Raw genomic sequence first — 17,821 nt, forward strand, 5'->3', positions numbered from 1 at the left:
AATTAGAACTATGCATATGTTCACACACACACATATACACACACACACACACAAGCATCAAAAGAGAAGAAAGCGTGAAGCCTGGGAAAACTATCAAGGTGCTGGGCGTTAGAGATGGCTGATATTACGAAACATCTGAGGTAGAGCAGCAGGCCGGGGCTCATATGGGGTAATACATGCGTTTGTCTAGAAGTAAGCTGAGTTTCAAGATGACTAGTCGTTATAGCAGCAGGGGCAGCGTGGGACAAGGTTCCCTACTGTAGCCTCTTAGCACGAGGATCATCTCTGACCCATTGTAAGTCAACGGGTAAAGACTATCTCTAAGCTAAGATGCTTTGGAGTAAACAGGTCTCCCACACAAGAGACCAAACATCTAGTACAACCGCCAGAGGATCCACACCCCCTCTAACCACCCCCGACGCAAATAAAATCTATGCACTGTTTTGTAGTTGAGCACTGAATAGTTGCTTTGCTTTGTTACCAGACTCCTTTGCAGGCAGGGTGATTCATGTATGCTTACTTTTTGCGGCTCTGTGCGTTTCTGAAAATCTCATGCCAAAAATATGAATGTAAAATGAGTTATTTAAAGAACAACGCCACCTGTAACCACTTCGTCACTTACAGAAAGCACTGGCTCTGTGCCGGCTCTGTGCCTCGCATTTCTAGGTCCATTTCGTCGTTCGACGGTGTGCTTCCTGTTATTCCTGACATGGCTTTTGTGACATTTTGTTCCACCTCGGCTACAATGGAGCACAACAAAAGGAAAGCACCCAGGTGAACGTCAGGTGATTTGGAGTGCGTTTTTAGCGGAATCAAAGAGCGACGACTCCGAGACGCACCAACAATCACGCAGGATGAAATCCATCAAAGACGAGGCAGAGACACCGGTTGACTGTCGCCTCAATAGACCAGAATCAAAGCTGACTTTTGAATAAGACTCTTACACAAGAAATACTTGGACGTCTTGCAATCGCTGTATTACTACCCCCCCACACACACACACACACACACACACACTATTTTATGATATGAAAGGTGGTAAATTACAACACTTCATCCTGGAGTGCAATGAACTTCAAATATTGATTATACAGTGGAACAGCACAGCTTTCTTTTAAAAGCAATTGATTTAGCTTTTGGCAAATTAAGTCCATCAACACATTGTTCTGCTGCGAGGCATTTGGCATTGGTTAGTCGCACAACACTGTGTGTGTGTGAAGTTGAAGCACAGAATGTGTGTTCGCGGCATCTCATCACATGAGCTGTAGTAAATACAGAGAGGGGAAACAGCTGCCAGTCTCTTAAATCGCTCCACGCCAAGTCGATCAAAGAGCCCATTCTGCCCAAAAAGTGAGTGAATTCCTTAAAGGCTTACCAGGTTTCATGCTGGACTTCACAGGGATAAATATTATGGGACGTGTCGGTAATGAGGAATGAGGGGCCGGCTCGGTTGTATGCGAGCAGGAAGCAGCTAGTCATGGTGGTGACCTATAGCTCATCAGTCACTCTTCCCTGTCTGGGCTGCGTCACATCAGCCACTACCGCTGTCAAACCATCCATCTCTCTCTAAATAGCCAAGCCTTCCCTCGCCGTCTTTCATGCTCTCCATTCCCTTCTCCGACCCTGCTCTCCTCTTTCCTTCATCTCGACCCCGATGACGCCCACCACTTCCATTTCTGCCCCCTTGCTCATACTTGCCAAAGATGTTTGCCAAAACTTCAGCTGTGACGAGGCACAGCTGTCCAACAGCAAACTCCCTCATTTGTCTCTCTTGTGTCGACTCTCTCTCTCTTTCTCTCTCTAGCATTCAGCTGCAAAACCATTTTGGGCCGGCGTCCAGTCAAAGTGGCGCGTTGACGTCCACTGGCAAGACGACGGGATGAGAGTGATGGAGTTTTGATGCTGATGAAAGCGACGGCTGAAACTGGAATGAACTCCGGCTGCTGAGGACGAAACATTCGTCTTTTGTTTTGCATTTTACAGGTTGTGTTAGCATGCGCGGGGGGGGGGCTAAAAATAGGCAATTGGTGCTGGAGCTGATAAATACCTGTGACTACTTCAGTCATTTGTCCAGGGAATGAATTGGCCGACTGTAACTTTTCAGAGTGAAGGCAAAAGCCAGTTGTTAGTGGGTGTTAGTGGCTTTTATCCAGTGGGAAATGGACTTTATAAGAGTCTTAAAATCCTTATTTTCTTCAAAAGGAGAGAAAAAAACCCATCTTATCTGGTTTCCAGTAGGAAATCAACGTCTTTCTAGAATTTTCCACAGCGCTTGCATCTTGAAAGCAGTGAGGATAATACAGGTTGCTGCACTGGGATTGAGACATTTTCAACTTAATCGTGGAAAATACTTGAAACAATCTGATTTTTATTGGAAACAGGTTGGGGGGGGGGGGGAAAACGTATTAAAATGAAAAGGTTTTGGCTCAATTGCAGACAAAATAAAGAGACTTTTTGCACATGGCATAAATAAAAAGGGCTTCGAGCCTGGAGAGCCTAACACACCATTTAGTATTCATGGCACAAATACACACATACCAGCACATCCTCTGTCACAAACCAGAATCCACACACACACACAAATGAAATGACAAGAGCGTCAACTCCTTCCTGCTGCCATCCTGTTTAGCTGGAATGATGCCGAAGCCGAGATATAGCTGCTGAGAAACCAGCCCGGCCTAATGTGGTGGAGACGTGCGGGGCAGCAGCGGAGCGGGGAGTCTCGTGATACTGAGCCTCAACAAAAACGGAGGCGCGAGGAGGGGAGGAAAAAGAACGGATAGAGGAGGCGATGAGCAGTGTGACAGAGGCTGCCCCGACATTGCACTCCCGTCTGGCCTATGAAGTCCACACACACTTTCATTATGGCTCCTCGTCCCACCAGTCCGCTTCTCTGTGTCACCCGGGGGGAGAAGGATTGACCTGGCCTAGTCCAAATGCTGCCAGGAGGATTGGATGATCCTGCTTAGGCAGGGTGTGCTGTGAAGCAAGCTAATGAGAGGCCAGTGTGTGTGTGTGTGTGTGTGTGTGTGTGTGTGTGCTATCTGGCTTTGCTGAGGGGCTCTGGGTTCAGCCACCCTGGGCAATCTGCCCAGTGATGCTGGGACACATGTGACCCCCTCAGACCTATAGGCCTGGATAACTGTTGCCACCGCAGCCATTGTGATCCGTGCGTGTGCACACGCGCGCTTCCAGAGGAAATAAGTTGCCGCTTGTTTCTGCATGTGTTCCAACATTCTGAACTAGCTCAGCCCGCCCACACGCTTTTAATCTCCTTCATCCTAATCATCAGCACTTTTAACAATTACCAAAATCCCAAAGTCACTTCTAAAGCCCCAGGGACTGGGGGAAGTAAATTAGTTCTTTAGCTAACCCCAGCATATTTACAACAGCGCTTTATAGCTGTTATGATGTTGATGAATGTGCGCTGCCCCTGCCAAATAAAGTTATAATCGAGTGATAAAATAATGAATGAATTCCGTGTGGAACAGTCCGTGACGCCTGCCAATTTCCCTCACCTCTCCTGTGTGCGTGTGCGTGTGTGTGTGAGCACATCTGCCCTCCTCTAAATGCGTGTGTTTACTGCGACAAAGGAGATACATCAGGACCACACACTCTTTACACATGTGTCCGACATAGGTGGGAGGGGAGGTCGAGCCCCTTGAGTCTCTTTTATGTGCGCGTGTGTGTGTGTGTGTGTGCAGGCATCTGTCGAGAACATGCAATAGAACAGTCTGTTCACAGATTTTTCACAGTCCGTCTGCATACCTGAGTGTCCATCTGCCTGCAATGCCCAAAGAATGAAAGAGAGAAAGAAAGAAAAGGATTCCAGCCTCTGGCCAGATTGGCTCCCTTTTCTCCTTCCCCCCCCCCCCCCATGGCCTTTCCATTCTGCCACATCAGCCGAAACCTCTTTTCACAGCTCCTGTTGCTCGCAGCTCGTAAACTTACACACACTCCTCTTTTTCACCGAGGGAGAAGGGGAGATCGGAAGAGAAAGGGAGTGAGGGAGCTGCTGCCGGCTCGCTTTAACAGGGCAGCTCCAGCAATGTGGTTCATATTCTCTCCTTCTCTCCTCTCCACTACATTCCTTCTCTTGTTTTTACACTCCCTCGCTCTTGAAATAAAATAAAAACTACCGAGTGGATATTCTCTAATCATTTCGCCTAAGGATGCGTGTAGGCTTACCAAGCTCCTGCTTACTTATCCACACAGCCCAGAAAAGCCTCGGTGCAGGCATGCATTATTCATGACGGGGAAACCTGCGGGTGGAGTTTACTTGGGGGGGGGGGGGGGGGGGGGTGTCGAGTTCCAAACATACAAACAATCAATACACGTGTGGAATGCGGCTCCTTTGATACGACACCCTGTTTGACCCACTAACACTTATTCCACTCTCAGTCACACAATGCCCCAGCCAAGACGATTTCCAGTGATTTTTTTCCTTCTTAAGGAGCCTTTTCTACAGATTTTTTTTTTTTTTTTTTTTAGTTGAAACACTTAGCCCAGTTAGCTAGTCTTTTATCCGGCGCCAATTAGCCGGCGATTAATGAATTATTGAGAAACGGGAAAGGGGGGAGGGGGGGGGGGATTAAATATTAATGTGGATCTTAGGGGGAATAGTTGTATTACAAGTCACCGCGAGCGCCGAGCGAGGAGACGGCCCACCCTCGGCAGCCGTTTACAATAATCTACAGTCTTTCTACTGAAGTATGGAGAGGGAAAGGAGGAGGAGAGGAGCTGGGAGCACTGGGAGGGCTGAATCACAACAGACACTGGAATCAAACTCGCTGAAAGGGCCAAAAGCTACAAAACTCCTTATGCTGTGATCAGAGGAGCGGCCAAAGACAAAGACAAAGATGCACTTCTACTTCCATTCATTTTCTGTGTGTGTGTCCACCACTAGTGTGACCTCTTTGATCCCTGGGTGTGTGTGTGTGTGTGTGTGTGCAGTGATGTAAGATTCGATCTTTCATTAGGGCGGCCGTGTAAGGCCGATAATAGGAGATGCTGAGATAAGGATAATGTATGTCTCTGGGGAGGGGGGGGGGCTCTTCCTTCCCAAGGTGATCCTTCTGGTTCAGTTCTCTCTTCCTCAAGCAGAACCTGTATTGGCACTTGAGACTTAACTGGTATTGATTTACTTAGGGTTAGGACTGCCTCTGCTCTCTCTCTACCGCTCCCTCTGTTTCTCATTCACCTCCCGGCACCTGGCTCTGCTTATATGCCTCCCTGCACACCACTGTCTCTTTTCTTTTCTGGCAGGCCGTGGTAATTTCAACGGATGGAGCGGTCAATAAAAGGGTGGATGCAGCACTTGATGGCCGTGAGCATTTCGATACTATTATTTTACCGCAACTTACGTCAACCTGATACGTTTCGATTATTATGTATTCAAGTATAGTTATTCGGGCAGTATGAGTCCGAGGCAAGCGCGTCCTCCGCCCGTGGGTGCCTCCTTCTCCTCTTCACCTCTGTCACTCCTAACACATCTTCAGGTCCGTCAGTGGCTGCTGTAGCGCTATAATTAGTGGCTGGATGTGACACATGTTTCCAATTTGCTACGTCTGGTCACTGCACCGGGGGGTGGGTGGAGTGACGGAGCGAGATAGAGACAGACGGAAAGTGACAAGAGGAGAAGAAAAAAAAAAAAAAAAAGGGAGGGGGGGAGAGAAGCCGTTGGAATAGAAGCATCACGAGAGGAGGAAAAAATAACAAGAACGAGGGTGAAAGGCTGGGAGGAGGGCGAGGAAGAGAGGGAGCAGGAAATTGCTCGCAGAAGCGGAAAGGGAAGATGGGAGGAGAGGTGGAGGGAGGCTGCAGGTGGACGGTCTGAACTTCAAAGCAGAGCAACCAGCAGAGGTCGAGAGGTTAACAACGTGACAGTCCATTTGCTACACATACGAGACGCGAACCACACACACTCCTGCACCTGATTGATACAGACTGCTGCTCCCGCATTGCTTTGCGCCTCATTTCAGAAGTACAAACCACATGTGTGCGGGCTCAGGACTTTGTCCTTGGAAGACGCTCACTATTTGGACAAACATTGGGCTCTCAACATATTTCAGCCCAGGGCCAAAACCTATTTTGCCCCCAGGCAGATGAAACCAAAGTAGCGTACTGCTTTCTTCACACAGGGACCGAGGAGAAACAAGAACATGGAAGTGTGTTTAAAAAAAAAAAGGGGGCCAAGAAAATTAACTGGAGGAATGACTAAGCTGATTAACTATGAATAGTAAGCCTCACGAATAAGCTCCATAGTATACAATAGGCTTTGTATTTTGGATATATGAGTGAGCAAATCTGTGGGAATAACTACGGAGTCTGCCGTGGAGAGCCACCACCCCTCTAATTGCCAGCCAGGCCCCGTTCACTGAGCCCCGACACCCACCCGACACCAAACTCCATTAGGAGACAATAGCGTGGAATCACCTGTGAGGCCTCAAAAGCCCGAGCTGTTGGCTTCTCACTGAGAACCACCCTCGCGTGTCCAACTCTACTCCCTGTTGGGTGAATCCACCCACTGCTGACAAAAAGCCCTCATTAAGGGCTTCATGCCTGGCTCCACAGCAGGGGGGCCCACGCACAGTCACATCTGTGGAGAAACTGGGCAGGCCGTGGCCTCCGGCGCGTTAAAACCTGTTACACTCTTTAAAATATATAAAAAGAGCTCCTGGCATGGGTGTGCGCTGAGAATGGCAAGGCTTGGTAGGCTGCTATACAGCACGCATCAGTGAGTCTGAATTTGCTTGTGTAGCTTCTTGTTGTTTGTTTTGCATTATGAAGTGAGTCATGTGCAAACGTTGAAGAAATGGGAGCAGTGACAGTGTCGCCTTGAGGCTGATAGTTTGGTGGACCTCATGTATTTATTTATTAAGATGAGAAATAAAACATGTCAAAGCTCCAGAATTGAAGGCTGGTGTCTTATAAAAAACTCCACACATAGAGGCTGCCTTGTTATCCTTCAGCCCCCCCCTCCCCCCTCCTCCTCGCCGCCACCGGGCGTCTATTCAGACACTGGGAAATTAGCAGAGGTGTGAGAAAAGTGGTGTCGGTCGTTAAGGCCCCGGACAGGCCGAGAGGTGTTTTTAAAATGACATTTCCTCAGCTAATGCCCGACACCTACTCCCTGGGACAGAGAAAAAGATGCAAATGAGCGAGGGCCGAGTGGGTGTTTGAGAGGCCTGCGGGGCCGGGGCCTGGACTTTTAAATCAAGGTCACCCAGCAGCAGCGATTAGAGCACCACACACACACACACGCACACACTGTTTCTATCTTTTACAGAAGAGCTACAGCTGGATCTGCCACTGTAATCAACGCCAGTGTGACAAATGAATGGCAGCTGTGAAACAGAGCAGCTCAAGGTGTATCCATTTATCCAACTACATGTGTTCCCATTGAACCCGTGCTGATAGATTGCAAACAAAAACAACTAACAGAATTGTGTGATTTTTTTTTTTGCGGGGAGAAAAAAAAAAAAAAGTGCAATGAATTTGGCAAAACAGTAGCGAACCGCCGACCTTATCGAACTTTGCCTGCCGCGTTGCATCGCTGCCGGACACTTAAAGAGTTACTTACGTTCATTACAAACGTTGCCCAAATCTCCTCTTCTGCGCACAAGTTTGAAAACGCACAATTAAAGCGATTACTCGATGAGTTAAAAAAAAAAAAAAAAAAAGAAGGTCTGCCGGTGACAAGTGCTCTTACCTCTCGTTCAGGGAATTCCAGTAGATGGGCTCCATATTGCTGGCCGTCGTCGCCAGTAAATCCAGTAAGAATATCAGCAGGATCCCCAATCCATCCCCACATCTTCGACACGCCATTTCAACCCTTTCGCCCAGCCCATGCAGCCCCATTTAAAAGAAAATGGGCAAAATATTTTTTTTTTGTTTTAGTTTTTTTTTCGAGCTTCTTCTGAGTATTCGATGCTTTGTGAGCGAGGGGATCTCTCACAACAATGGAGGTGCGACTGCAGCCGAGCAGGTTTATAGGTAGAGCCGGTCAAAGTGTGAAGTGAAAGCCCGCAGCGTACAACAACCTCATGGAATGCGAGAATCCGGCAAAATTGGACTGGATCGAAGCACCAAAACAAAGCGGACTGTGCAGGAGGAACTTGTTCAATCCGCGCGTCTGGATTTCCAAAAAAAAAAACGACGGGGATTGTGCGCGTCCGCGGTCGTAGCCTACTATTTCAGTGCCAATCCCATGACTTTCCCATCAATTTGTCGTTAGTCCTCTTTATTTTTTTCTCTCTCTCCCAAACACTGCTCCTCGGCTCAAATATAACTCCACCGAATCGAGTTTTCGGACATTTATCGCCACCCAACAGCTATTTCTGTTGCCTTTCAGTGCGCCCTAATTGTCTTTTCCCGAACAATGTTCCCTTGTTGTCCGTGCCGACTCTGTGTGATTTCTTTCCCATTACCTTCTTTTCTCCAAAGAATATCTACCCTCCAACATGTCAGGCCGCGCTGAGAGGAGATATTGTCAGTCCGTTAGGAGGAGACAGTCGCCAAAAGGCGTTTAAAACGGGAAAGATGTCACTCGTGTCCGCGGCTCCATCCTCCCCATAAAGACATGTTGATGCTCGGTGGGCTTAGTCAATGCGCATCGCAGTCCTCGTTCTCCTCTTTGTAGGACACACAGGTTCAACACGGGCTGTAAATCCGCAAATCCTTCAGCAACGGATTCGTTGAAAATAAAGAATAAGAATAAAATAAAAAAAAATCAAGATCCGAATTGATGACAAGTCCAAGAATCAATTCTACAGAAGCAAAGTGGGAGAAACAAACCAAAGAGCTAGAAAAGCATCTCCGCTCTGGTGGTGTCGCAAAAGGCCAACGTGAAACTTGTGAAGTGATTTTTTTTTTTCAAAACAAAAAAGAAGGAATGAGATGCGAGTTGTGATCATCGGTCCTCCGGTTTGGAAATTGACGCCTCTCAGATGTGGCGCATCATTTGGATTCGCTTCTCGGCCGCAGGAAAGCGCTTCATTCGTTATCTCATCCGTCTCTCTGCTTCACAATCCCACTGCTTTGACTTGCCCTAATGCTCGCAGCGCATTGACAGACCGACTGGCTTGTTTGAGAGGAGGAGGAGGAGGAGGAGGGAGAAAGGGGACGTGGATGAGTGGGGGCGAAAAAAATCCCCATCCTCCGACTGGCAGGCAGGGCGCACTGACGGAGCGCAATTCTTCCAGGCTTTTTTTTGGGGGGGGGGGGGGGGGGGGCCGGTATCGAGTCACTCTCAGCGCCTCCTCAATGCTCCTCCTCTCTGAGTTTCAGCCCCCCCCCCGACTCGGACCTCTGGACTCCCTGGTGTTGTATTCTCCTCCCCCCCCCCCCCCCCCCCCACACACACACACACAAACCTCTCTAGACACTCACCAAAGTGCGCCCCCCTCTGCTCAACGCCGTGATGGAAGTGCAAGAGCGCCCTCAACGCATGTAGTGGGCATCACATGTGGCACTGCAAGAGGATTGTATTGAAGAGATCCACCTGGACTTGTATAAGGATATTATACAAATGTCACAGGAACGCTATAAGTCCTTATGGGAGTATTTAAACTTTACTGAATATGAGATATACCTCAAGGTACAACATGAGCTCATAATAGACGATATGACAATGTTTAAAAAAAGAGTAAAGTAGGATTTAACACGAGAGTGACATGCATAGTTTTTGGAAAAGGTTGCTACGAAAAATACTTCCTAGACAGGATTGATGTCACGCATGATCAGTGGACTGGACTCACCTCATAAATCTGCAGACCAGTCTAAACAAAAATAACTCTCTGTGTGGGAGGATGTCTCCCCCCCCCTCCCCTCCCCGCGAACCGGGTAACAGGCCCCACTTAGGGCCACACACACACACCAATGTGTGTACACTGACGAAAGAACACTGACACTGGTTCACCTTTAGACTTTTTACACACGCACAAGAACATGTATGTGATGGGGAGTGGTTCAAATGTGACTGTACTGCCCCCATGTGGTGGAAGTAGTGCACGACACCACTGCACTGAGTGATGGTGTACTCTGCCAGGCCACTGCCATTAACCCAAATAATCATACATACTCTCTATCAATCCCACACTTCATGATTGTATCTCTTTCCACAGCCGCACCTGAGAACAAACGTGTTATATTGCGTACGCAGGCACTATTCTGCTTAATTGAGACATAAACCTATAAATGTCCTAAGGAGCACTCCGCCAGTTTTAGCATACAGTTCATACTTGTTAAATACTAATCAGCCTGTAAAAACAGTTAGAACTTTCTTAATTAAAAAAGAAGATGACATCATAGTGAAGTGGGCATTTAGGAGGTCATTGATCCAGCGTCGGAGTTTGACAACTGCTAAAAAAACTGGATATCTTGGCCTTTTTTGATTTTGACCATTCTTTCTTCTTTTTTTTTTAACCTGCATGTTAGAGTCCCCGAAATATATGAAAGTGCAATTTTTCAGACATTGCAATTCTACCGTCTCAGCAGTGGCACATGATAGGAAATTCATCCTGCCCGCAATGCTTCGTTGTAGAAATCCACGAGTTCCTCAAACTGTAGCTGCAACACAACACAGCTCCAGACACCAAACAGAGAGAGACAAAGAGGAGAGGATACCTTTAATACTTTTCATTGAAAATATTTCATTTCAAAAACAAGATAGCGAGGAAAAACTCAATGCGCCATGAACACCTCCTGCTGTTCCCACACAGCCAGGAGAGAAAGGAAAAGACAGTGAGACAGAGATAGAGGAGAGAATATGGAGGGGGGGGGGGGCAAACACGATAGAAAAGTCAGGTCCGCATGAGCGGCAGACCTGAAGCTGGCAAGGCTTTAGTGTCTTGCTCAAGGGTACCCTCGGCAGAGGAGCTGAGTGATCTTACAGGAGCTCGAGGCGGGCCTGCAGGCTGAACGATAATCTGCGAGTAAACACAAAAAGTGCGGGCATTTCCTCTGCAACGCAAAATTACAAGCATGCTTTCAAGGAGAAATGTAATTGCAGGTTGCGAGATCCAAACTAGAAACAAAATGCAAGCGGGGAGGTTTTCACAGAGATGGTCGGAAAGAAGAAGGAGAAGAAGGAGGAAAAACGCAGAGACGGAGCCGTCTCCGTCGCGCTGACCTCTGGAGACCTTGGCAGGGCCGATGACGGAGCTAAATTGGAGGAAGACGAACCGGTTTAAGAGACAACATCAGTTCAGAGGTGGAGCTGGCATGGGAAAACAAACCTTCTGCTCTGTCTGGGGAATCTATCTGTGTGGGGGGAAACTGGCTGGTGACTTAAAAACGGCAGAGCCATATACCACCCACATCCGGTCTGCCATATAGCGCTGAATAAATAACTCAATGTACTTTCATGGGGCGATGCGCGAGTGGAGGGAAGGAACGGGACGATGCTATTTGCATGCTTCATACACACCCATAGCTGCTCTGTCGGTGTGTATTAGGGCTTATTTACTCACGCTGACCTCATTCACTGCACCGACCTTCAACTCTTCTTCACAACCGCATCCTCTCTCTCCCCGGTGACTCCGGCTATACGGTCTGCTCCAGCTGCCAGACCTCGCCACACACACACATTATGTACTATAAATATACGCATACGCACGCGCGCACACACACACACACACACACACACACACACACACACACAATGAAGCATCACTTTCACGCGGCAGGTACAGCTCTGCAAACATAAGCAATTACAGCTGAGTGCATGGTTAACAGTACGCGCGGCGCGGTAAGGGTTAAGGTGAAGGACGGGCACACACACACACACAGACACCCACGGTGGTGGCAATACAAAGACTTAAGACAGGAAAACATGCACCCCGGTGGGAGTGAAATTCACACCGAGGGTGGTACAGGACTGTGCGTGTGCGCGCGTGTGTGCGTGCATGAGGATGTGGGTCGGTGTAGTTGATAGATCTCAGCTGCACGTCTTTATCCTTCAGCATCTGTCTGTCCCTGTGAGCTTCCTCCTCCACATACACACACACACACACACACACACACACATACACACACACCTGCAGCAAACACATCCGCTGCCAACACACACACACACACACGCCCACCCCGGTGTATCTTCCTTTTACAGAGAGATGGGGAGGGGATTAAATGAGTGGAGGTGAGGGGGGGGGTTGAGCAACATGTGATGTGCAGATCACACTTACGGATCGCACCGAGTGACTCGCTGATTCTGCATCAGTAAACAATTTGTACCTGACGGTTGATCTCGCCCACGCACCCACCTGCGGTGGCACACTTACGCAGTCTGTGTGCGTATGTGTGTTTGCGATTCTTTAGCCGCACTTCTGAGGACTTTCCCAATGCCAGCCCTTCTCCTAATTTACAGAGATCTCATTCTAATTCTACCCATAACCTCAGATCTCAGCCTGACAATGATTACCTTCACCTTGCAGCTGTAACACACCGCACGAGTCAGGTGCAATTGAACGCATTTCCATAGTCACAGGCCAGAACTCCTCCGCACAGGAAGTGATCGATCTCTTTATCTTAACCTTCCTTCAGCTACTAAGAAAAATAAGTTTTGGTGGCATGGTGACTCATATGAGGTCATTTAAAGTACATTCTATACACCAACCTCTTCGCTGGCAACGCTCTTTAAAAAGACTTGTCTGCCTGCAACCGTTCATTTGTTTCATATGAATAATTGTTAGATCCCTAAAGAGATAAAAAAAAACATCCAATATTTTACAAGAGAGCAAAGATTAGAGCCATTCAAGTCGAATGTAGATTGAATTAGCATAATTCCCCTCCTGTCCTGTTCAATTGATCATCTCCCTCAGATGCATCTTGTGCTCTCCTAAGCACTGCTGCATATGATGAGTCGTATGGAACTGGGACACAGCATGGCTCTTCGGTCCTGCCACACATAAAGAGTGATGAGAGTCAACTGTATTCACCTCGGGTCCCAGGAGTGGAACCAAGTTCTGAAAGACCTGTACTAAAACCACAGTTCAGGACTTAAACCCTGTCTCTCACAAAACCGCGTTTTAAAAAAATGAATAATGTTTTGTTGTTTGGGAATGTATTTTTAGGAGACCAGGCTGAGGATTTAGGGGAGTCTATTAGCAGAAATCGAATATATTTTCCCAACTATGTTTATATTAGTGTATAATCACCTAAACCTCAGAATCATTGTGTTTTTATTAGCTTGGAATGCGCCCTTCCTCGTGGGAAGCGGGTCGTTTTTACGAAGTCCGCCATGTTTCTACAGAAGCCCATAATGGACAAACCAAACACTGGCTCAAGAGAGGACCTTCTGCATTTTTATGTTAACTAAGGCCACCGTAGTTCTCAAACACACTCGGAAAGGGAGGGGTGTTCAGTTGGTTGCAATGTGCAACCTCACCGCTAGATGCCACTAAATCCGACACACTGGACCTTTAACACGAATAATAACTTTAATCCCTGAATCTTGACACAAAAGTATCCCCTTATGAAGTGCAGGCCACCCACAGCGTGTCGACCTGGGAGGATTTTTCTCATCTTCCAATCTTCATGAGGCCATTTGATGCAAGAACACACTCGCACACAAATCTGTCCACACTTGGACTTCGGCTTTCTCCTCCTCTGCCTCCCCTTTCGGTTCATCAACAGGGCGCCTCCTCGCTCCTCCTAATCTCCTCCTCCATCTGTCTCCTCGGCCCCCGAGCGAAGCTCCTCTGACCCGGCCCACTGATCCACCTGCTCCCCCCCCCCCCCCCTGGACGCTGCTCCTCCTCTAACCTTCTCAACCGCTGCGGGAAGCGGAATGAGGGAGGGAGGGAGGGCGGCTGTGGAAAAGGTGAAGAACGGCCAGGCTCTGGGACAAGCGTTGTCCACGCAGCCTGAGGGCACGGTAGGAGGATGAATTTAGGCCTTACTGCTCTACCTTTCCCCAGAGTGCAATTACACCAGCAATTACTCTCCCTGGGCATCACACACCCCACTAAACCGCCAAGATCACATCCAATCTGCCAGGGGCCGGCCGGGATACTGGATGCTTAATGTACTTCAAAAGGCTCACCCTCATGATAACTAGCTACAGGGATCGCCAGAGGGTATGTGTGGAGAGCAGGAAGAGGAGATTGGGAGAGGATGAGCTGATGAGAAGAGGATGAGGTGAAGGATAGAGGGACGGTAAGAGGCACACATGCGAGTGCGTATCTTAAAGTTGATATTCCGGGCTTACATATCCGTGAGGGAAATATCAATGCAGAGCTACTCGTTTTGTACCTGTCAGCAACAGTGGGATATGATGATACGACACGTCTTTACTCTGTATTAATCTTCCCAGCTATTTCAGATAGATATCCGCGTGCGTGCCTCCACATCTGGAGTGAATAAGGGGATCAGACTCCGGAGTGAAATGAAACCTCACGGTGCTGTGCTTCTCCCACGGCTCCAGAGCGTGTGCGGGAATACAGGTGCCAATTATTTTCACATCTAATGTAAACCAGAGAACAAGGGCGCGTCAATCACCGCCGCCGCCCCTCGGAATGGAAATGGGATGTATTCATAGGAATGCGGCTATTTTGGCGGCTGATGAAATGGGTCGGTTGGGACTTGTAAAAATATCCCTGCAGAATCAGGCTTTGGAAGGAAAAACCTCAAGTCATCTGAACTTCAGACTGGTCCGTCTCTAATGAGCAGAGAATGTGGCTGCGTTTTGATACATGCTCATGAAGACATTCACTATTTGGGGATTTCTATCCTAACTAGTGTTAACAGGAGAAAGTCATTGATGATCTGTAGGTAGGAATGTAGCCTGACACTGGGAGAAATGCAAAGGACAACAAGATTACACAACAATGTCTACAGCATGGCGGCGCTGAGGAAAAGGATTGTCAGTTGGAAGGATTCATCCTCTGGGCACCACGAATGTCTCCACAAAATGTCTCGCTTGCACGGCGACAATATTACGCTATGAAAAATTCGAACTAAGCTGTACTGTTGGAGAGTTTGATCTGTAAAAGTGCATCACATTTTTTAAAGATAATGCCAATTTCATGGTTTTTCCATGTAAAATCGACGGGCCTAGTTGCGTACTATGCCACCACCACCATACTTTTTTAATCAGATACCACAGGCGTGTAGTGTATAGCCACACTTTCAAACAATTAAGAGGCATCCCGGTAAGCTGAACTGCCAACCGCGTCAAATACGCCACGCTCGACTTCCCCAAACCACAGGCTGAATGTGTTGCAGCTGCTGGGGTAGTGGGCCAATCTCACGTCGCATTAAATCAAAGATCGCTTGCGGTGATTGGCAAACAAAGCCACACAAATAGTCTTTTTTTTTCTTCCAGATCTGGTTACAAGAAGTATCAAATACAGGTATTTTTTTTGAGTGGAGAAGTTTTGACACTACTTATTACTGGGTTAAAAAGGTATAGAGTAAAGAGTAATAGACCAAGCCCTGTAACATCTGAATATGAGAAGTGTAACTGTAGCAGTCTAGCAAATGCAGGGCAGTAAAAAGTACATTATTTATAATGCAAATACAACGCAAAGTACAAAAACCTCAACAGCGTATTTAAGTGCAATACTTGAGTAGTTACTTTCCATCACTGTTAGGCACTAAAAATCATGAAGACGCCTGGGATTCTCAGGAGACAACACTGGAAGAGAGTCCTTCCTTCTTTTGGTGTCACAAACAGGCCGATGACCAGGACGAATGAGTAAGTGATATAAATATAAACAGCCTGGGGCCCCTTCATTACTTATAGCCAGAGAACGCATGGGATCGACAAGGCACTGCAATGTTTCTCTATTGGAGTGTCATAAATCAAAGATTTATTGATGGTACATCTTGTCCCACAGCAGCACAAGTGTGATCAGGTTGAGATCTGCACGATTAACACTTCATTTGGCTGTGTACATGCAGCACACAACCTATTAAGTCTGAAGAAAACTGGATGTAACATCTCTACTCCGCCGGCGTGTCAGAGCCCGGTCAGAGTGCTAAGCGCCTGCCAAACACATTCAAAGTCTCTCGGAGATAAAGGAGCCGTCCCTTTGACATTTTGAGAAAATGCCACGAATGACAACCTTTAAAAAGCTGCGGCGAAATCCGTTCGCTCTGCTTCGTATTCTAAAAAGCCTCTTCCTTTTTCAAAGGTGGCGCGAGAGTGACAAACCAGAGAGCAGTCGAGACATTTTTAGCATCTCCGGCTTCAGAGCGGTGTTCCTCTTTCCCGCCATGCTAATTTGTCGGGGTCATGCCCGCTGAGTGTTTGCTTGAGTGCTTCACTGTGGGATTAGGAGATTCAACAGGCAGACAGCCATTTGAATAATTGTTTTCAAATGTCTTTCTTAATATCAAGATCCCATTACTTACTATTCCGCGCGCTCTCCTGGCGATGAGCGCCGGGGACTGTTAAGTTTGTGTGTGCACGCCTGTCTAATGGAAGGCACTTATGCGAGGCCATGGAGACTCACTCAGGATGCGACGTAAATGGAGGCAGAGAACACAGAAACACAGAACACTTGATGTGGATTGGCTCATTAACTGCACAAGTGGGAAGGCTACACTGCAGCCACCTTGGGACGAAGATAATGGCTTCGCTGTCGTCTGCGTGACAGCACTCAGGCTTGGCCTGAAGGCAGCGCAGATACCATTTTCTATACAAACAAAGTGTGTAGACGGATGTTTTAAGAAATAACAATGTCCAATGCAATCTCTAGAATGTCATTGTTGGCAAGGTGGACTCTAATGAATCATTAGATAATGCGATCCTTGCAGTTTTAGCCGGGGGGGAAATGATTTGACAAGCTTAATGTAACAAGAGGAATAGTGCTTACAAGCTGGTTCATGCACTATTTCCTGTCGTGTTTTGTCATGAGATTCAACCAACTTTGTGGCAAAAAAAACCTGCTTAAATTATAAAACAGTGGACTAAAGATCATGGCAAAAATAAAATGCAAGCTTTGAGGCAAGGAATCTGATTAGAGCTGGTAGCACCGACTTGAAGAATGCCCAGATTTTATTTATCAGGACAATAACACGCCTTCTCCACACTTTGTTATTGCATCTACTGCTGAGGCTGCAGATTGCAACCAACTGAATACCCCTCCTCTCTCTCCTCCCTTTTCAAACAAAGATGGCCTTCAGGTAATGTAAAAATGTAAAAGGCCCTCTCTGGAGCCAGCGTTTGATTTGTCCGCTCTGGGCTACCGTAGAAACATGGCGGGTCAACATGGCGGACTCCGTGAAGAGGACCCGCTACATCAAACGTTTTTAATTAACGACTAAAGCTGCATTGATTGATATTTTTGGCCACGATCAGCTGTAAACATTGACATGACCTTATAAACCGGCAAAATGTTACAGAGCGACATTTATGTCCAACACTGACTCGTTTTAACTTTGTTTTGCTTTCTAAAAAGTCTCAGTGGAAATACAGTAGTCTTTGTTAGCTGCTAAATGCTCCGCTGTGTTCACCAGCTAATCGCTACCATTGTTTGTTGTTTCGTGCTGGGAAAGTAGCATGCGGCGGGTTTATTATCACAACTTGTTTGCTGAAAACAGCGGCCTGCTGCTGCTTTCACCAAAGTCAAGAGTGGCGAGAGTGAAACATAAAGTAAAGTAACAACTTAAAGAACGAGTTAAGCGGTCTATGGAGCTATGGGGAACTGCAGAGTTGGTCATTATCTATAATCGATCACGAGGAAGTTCTATTGACTAGATAGGATACAGTACAGCTGACATTACATGACAAAGTAAACATCAAGCCCAAAGGAAGTGGCCATAGATCGACTTCACTCACAGTGCCATAATCACTTCCTGTTTCTACTCCATCACA

General features: G+C 47.3%; 1 protein-coding gene across 1 annotated transcript in view; it reads right to left on the minus strand.

Annotated features, from left to right (window-relative positions):
• The window catches only part of efnb3b (ephrin-B3b), a 71,808-nt gene extending 63,523 nt beyond the window's left edge, over positions 1–8,285 (minus strand). The window contains exon 1 of the mRNA XM_076086977.1: positions 7,712–8,285. Within this exon, the coding sequence (XP_075943092.1) occupies positions 7,712–7,860 (149 nt within the window). The 5' untranslated portion in view covers positions 7,861–8,285. The remainder of the gene's footprint in view (positions 1–7,711) is intronic.
• Positions 8,286–17,821: the final 9,536 nt, after the last annotated feature.

Source organism: Anarhichas minor, unplaced genomic scaffold (genome assembly GCF_050575085.1).
Source record: "Anarhichas minor isolate MPS153535 unplaced genomic scaffold, ASM5057508v1 ptg000009l, whole genome shotgun sequence".
Lineage (NCBI taxonomy): Eukaryota > Metazoa > Chordata > Actinopteri > Perciformes > Anarhichadidae > Anarhichas > Anarhichas minor.